The sequence below is a fragment of the Notolepis coatsorum genome (assembly GCF_963971535.1).
Source record: "Notolepis coatsorum genome assembly, chromosome: 14".
Taxonomy (NCBI): Eukaryota; Metazoa; Chordata; class Actinopteri; order Aulopiformes; family Paralepididae; genus Notolepis; species Notolepis coatsorum.
This window is the reverse complement of record NC_140178.1, coordinates 24756256-24760418: the sequence shown is the minus strand read 5'-3', so window position 1 is coordinate 24760418 and position 4163 is coordinate 24756256. Positions and strand designations below refer to the sequence as shown.

Here is a 4163-nt window from a genome sequence, read left to right as displayed (position 1 = left end):
ATTCCCTTCTCATCATGAACCCCCCCCCCCCCCCTGTACTCTACCCCACTTGGTTCCTTCCAAATCTCTCTGGGAGAGGCTCCCAGTTCTGGTTGGGCAGCCAGAGATCCTACAAGGAACCAAGTGGGAGCACAGATAAACGGTATTTACAAATACTTTAAATCCACATAACATGTTATGATTTAACAGAATGTGTTTGTCTTCTGTGCCTGGGTTTTTCCCAGTACCTACTACCTACATACAAAATAAACTATGCCAAAGGCCTAAACTAAATGTTTGGCAGCATGACCACATGTGGGGACCAGGCCAAACCAATTAAGGCCATTCCACCTCAGAGAACCCATTAACCATACACAATCCACAACTATATGCCAGCAAGATGTTATACATAGATGAGTGGTGTGTGTATGGCCAATGTGCATCCCTACTTATAGGGCATGGGATAGCCCCATGACTATTCACTGTGTGGTACTGTATAGTGCTGTGTGGTACTGTATAGTGCTGTGTGGTGCTGTGTGGTACTGTATAGTGCTATGTGGTACTGTATAGTGCTGTATAGTGCTGTGTAGTGCTGTGTGGTACTGTGTAGTGCTGCATGGTACTGTATAGTGCTGTGTAGTGCTGTGTGGTACTGTATAGTGCTGTGTAGTGCTGTGTGGTTGTCTCCCCTAAGGGACAGTACATGTCTTATTTCAACTCTTGTTTTCCCTTTGCTTCTTCATCTTCCTCCTCTCCCTTTCTCCCTCTCTCCCTGTCTCCCTTTGTCTCTATATCTACCTTCTCTCCTCCCTCTCTCTCCCTCCCCCTCTCTCTTTCCCTCCCCCTCTCTTTTTCCCTCCCTCTCCCTCCCCCTTTCTCTTTCCCTCCCCCCTCTCTCTATTTCTCTCCCTCCCTCCCTCTCCTCTCCCTCTCCCCTCCCTCTCCTCTCCCTCTCCCTCCCCCCTCCCTCTCCTTCCTTCCTCCCTCTCTCTCCCCTCCCTCTCCCTCTCTCTCCCCTCCCTCTCCCTCTCTCTCCTCCCTCCCTCTCATTCTCTCCCCCCTCCCTCTCCCTCTCTCCCCCCTCCCTCTCCCTCTCTCTCCCTCTCCCTCTTTACCCTCCCTCTCTCCCTCTCTCTCCCCTAGTCAATGTTTCTTACCTGAAGAATAGCAGGTTTGCAGGGCAGAGATGTTGCGGTCCTCCGCCCTACTCCAATGAACAGCCCCTCCCTGAGGTGGGTGGAGCTCTGAGTAGAAGCATTCCTCACCTGCATTAACAAGATAATAAGGAAGCTCTGGCTTCCTGAACGTTTCCTGACAGTCAGTTAGTGACACGCTCCTCCATAAGGAGGCGCTGTTGACAAGGCAAAGATTAAAAATCTTGCAATGCAAGACCGATTCAGAAAGTGGTCATGAGTCACAGGGATAGTTTATTACCATTGTTGAGCCTTTTCTCAGCCCATCCATGCTGTTCTTCTTATTGAATATCTCTGGCTAGTTAGCCAGACAACTAATGTAAAGTCGACCATCCATGCATTCATACACACACGCACGCACGCGCACGCACACACACACACACACACACACACACACACACACACACACACACACACACACACACACACACACACACACACACAAGTTACAACACACACAACACACACACCACACACACACGACCTCCATGCCAGATTTCAGCCTCCTATGGCAAAAACTGTGGCCACTAGAGGCCACCAATCAACCACCAGAGCGAGCTACAGAGCTGCTGGAGGCAGCTAACATTTATGAACTAACCCTTTAAGGTACGGGATAAGATCAGGTAAGATATTCCTTTATTGATCCCCTTTGGGAAATTCAGGCATCATGGCAGCATGGGGGATGGGAGATACAGATACAGGTATGGCCAAGGTAATAGGAGGACAATAAATATAGGCAATAAAAAATATAATCTGAATATAAACTATAAATAAAAGTGGACAGTATACACAGGTTTAGATGAGGGTCTGTATGCCCTATTAGTCATAATATACGTTATATGATGCAAGGTTTAATTGTTAAGAGTCAGACATTAGGGTTGGATTAACTTTTTTGGTGAAAATAATGATGAGTTGTGGCTTTGCAACTTGATGCCCATCAGGTTTAGTATAGTGGTTTGATCATTTAATCATTGAAACCACTGCTGTACGCTCCCAACAGGGCTGTCAGTCAAACAGTCACGATGGCCTCCACGTCATCACTGGGCCCGCCCCCATCTACAAACGGCCCGCCCCCTACCAAACCAACCACACTGATAGATCCAGGTATGTTTGTGTGTTTGTGGTCTGTGTGTGTGTGTGTGTGTGTGTGTGTGTGTGTGTGTGTGTGTGTGTGTGTGTGTGTGTGTGTGTGTGTGTGTGTGTGTGTGTGTGTGTGTGTGTGTGTGTGTGTGTGTGTGTGTGTGTGTGTGTGTGTGTGTGTGTGTGTGTGTGTGTGTGTGTGTGTGTGTGTGTGTGTGGGTGTGTGTGTGTGTGTTTGTGGTCTGTGTGTGTGTGTGTGTGTGTGAGCATCCTTCAGTAGTTAAAGGAACACTCCACCCCAAAATATTATGTTATTATGCCCATAATCTTACACACACATTCCAATATAACAAGCAAAAGTGAGAGTTGGAATGTGTGATGTCAGTCAGCTCAGTGAAAAGACCTTAATGAATGTCACTTATTCCAGTAAGTATTAAATGCAGTTCAGGGGAAATACCTTAGTGAATGTAATTTATTTCATTAAGTAATAATTACAGCTCAGTGAAAATACCTTAGTCAATGTCACCAGTAAGTATTGAATGCAGGTCAGTGAAAATACCCTAGTGAATGTAATTTATTTCATTAAGTATTAAATACAGCTCACTGAAAATACCTTAGTGAATGTCACTTAATCCAGTAAGTATTAAATACATATCAGGGAAAAGACCTTAGTGAATGTAAATTGTATACAGTTTATAGTTTTGGTATGTGTAAGAATCATATACAAGATTTTGGGGTGTTTTGTTCCTTTAATAGCTGTTTTTTCCCCTCCTGTATTGCACTTCCTCATCTGGCTTGTTGCCATGGCAGCCGCTTCCCAGCGATTGGCCAGAAGGGCGTAAGGTTGCGCAACAAGGCTCTTAGTCCCACCCACTTCTGCCTGCCACAGCTCTCCTCCGTGAATTCGGAGCCCACGTTGGACAGACTGACGGACCGGACAGCCAATGAGCTGAGAGCAGCACGCCACACCCGGAACAGGACCAGACAATGGGGAGGAAACAGCACATACACAGAGCGGCCATTATAGACTGCAACCTCAGAGAGCCCTTAGACATCAGAGAAGCACCGGAATCTTCATACTGTTATTTAAAGGTGCTATAGGTAACATTTTACTGTAGAGTATTTTTTTTTTTTTAAGAATACATCCACAGAGCTTTTAGAAAGGTGCTTTAGTTAAAGAATGTTGGCGGGTCCAAAATGAATGTTGTTTACATGTATCCCCTCCCTACTTCCCACGTGAAATGCACCTGATTGGATAACATGCGGGTGCTCTAGTGCGACATCTAGTGGCTGAATGTTATCTATAACACCTTTAATAATAAATGTAATAATTGTATTTATTTTACTATTGAAAATGTGGAAACATGTGGGAAGCAGACCACCACGTGTTTCAAAGTGTAAGTTAAACTGGTGATAAAGACAGGAGACCACCATGTGTTTCAAAATGTAAGTTAGACTACTACAGTACTAAAGACAGCAGACCACCATGTGCTTCAAAATGTAAGTTAGACTACTACTAGTAATAAAGACAGCAGACCACAACGTGTTTCATAGTGTAAGTTAGGCTGGTGATAAAGACAACATGTTTCATAGTGTAAGTTAAACTGGTGATAAAGACAACATGTTTCATAGTGTAAGATAGGCTGGTGATAAAGACAACATGTTTCATAGTGTAAGTTAAACTGGTGATAAAGACAACATGTTTCATAGTCTAAGATAGGCTGGTGATAAAGACAGCATGTTTCATAGTGTAAGTTAAACTGGTGATAAAGACAGCATGTTTCATAGTGTAAGTTAAACTGGTGATAAAGACAGCATGTTTCATAGTGTAAGTTAAACTGGTGATAAAGACAGCATGTTCCATAGTGTAAGTTAAACTGGTGATATAGGCAGCAGACCACCACATGTTTC

The 4163-nt window shown here is 44.4% G+C and overlaps 1 protein-coding gene across 1 annotated transcript in view; it reads left to right on the top strand.

Annotated features, from left to right (window-relative positions):
* The window catches only part of LOC311240468 (tubulin polyglutamylase ttll6-like), a gene marked incomplete at both ends in the record, with an annotated part of 18963 nt that extends 15684 nt beyond the window's left edge, over positions 1 to 3279 (top strand). The window contains 3 exons of the mRNA XM_084329048.1: positions 1123 to 1211; positions 2173 to 2276; positions 3063 to 3279. Of these exons, the coding sequence (XP_084185174.1) occupies positions 1123 to 1211; positions 2173 to 2276; positions 3063 to 3279 (410 nt within the window). The remainder of the gene's footprint in view (positions 1 to 1122; positions 1212 to 2172; positions 2277 to 3062) is intronic.
* Positions 3280 to 4163: the final 884 nt, after the last annotated feature.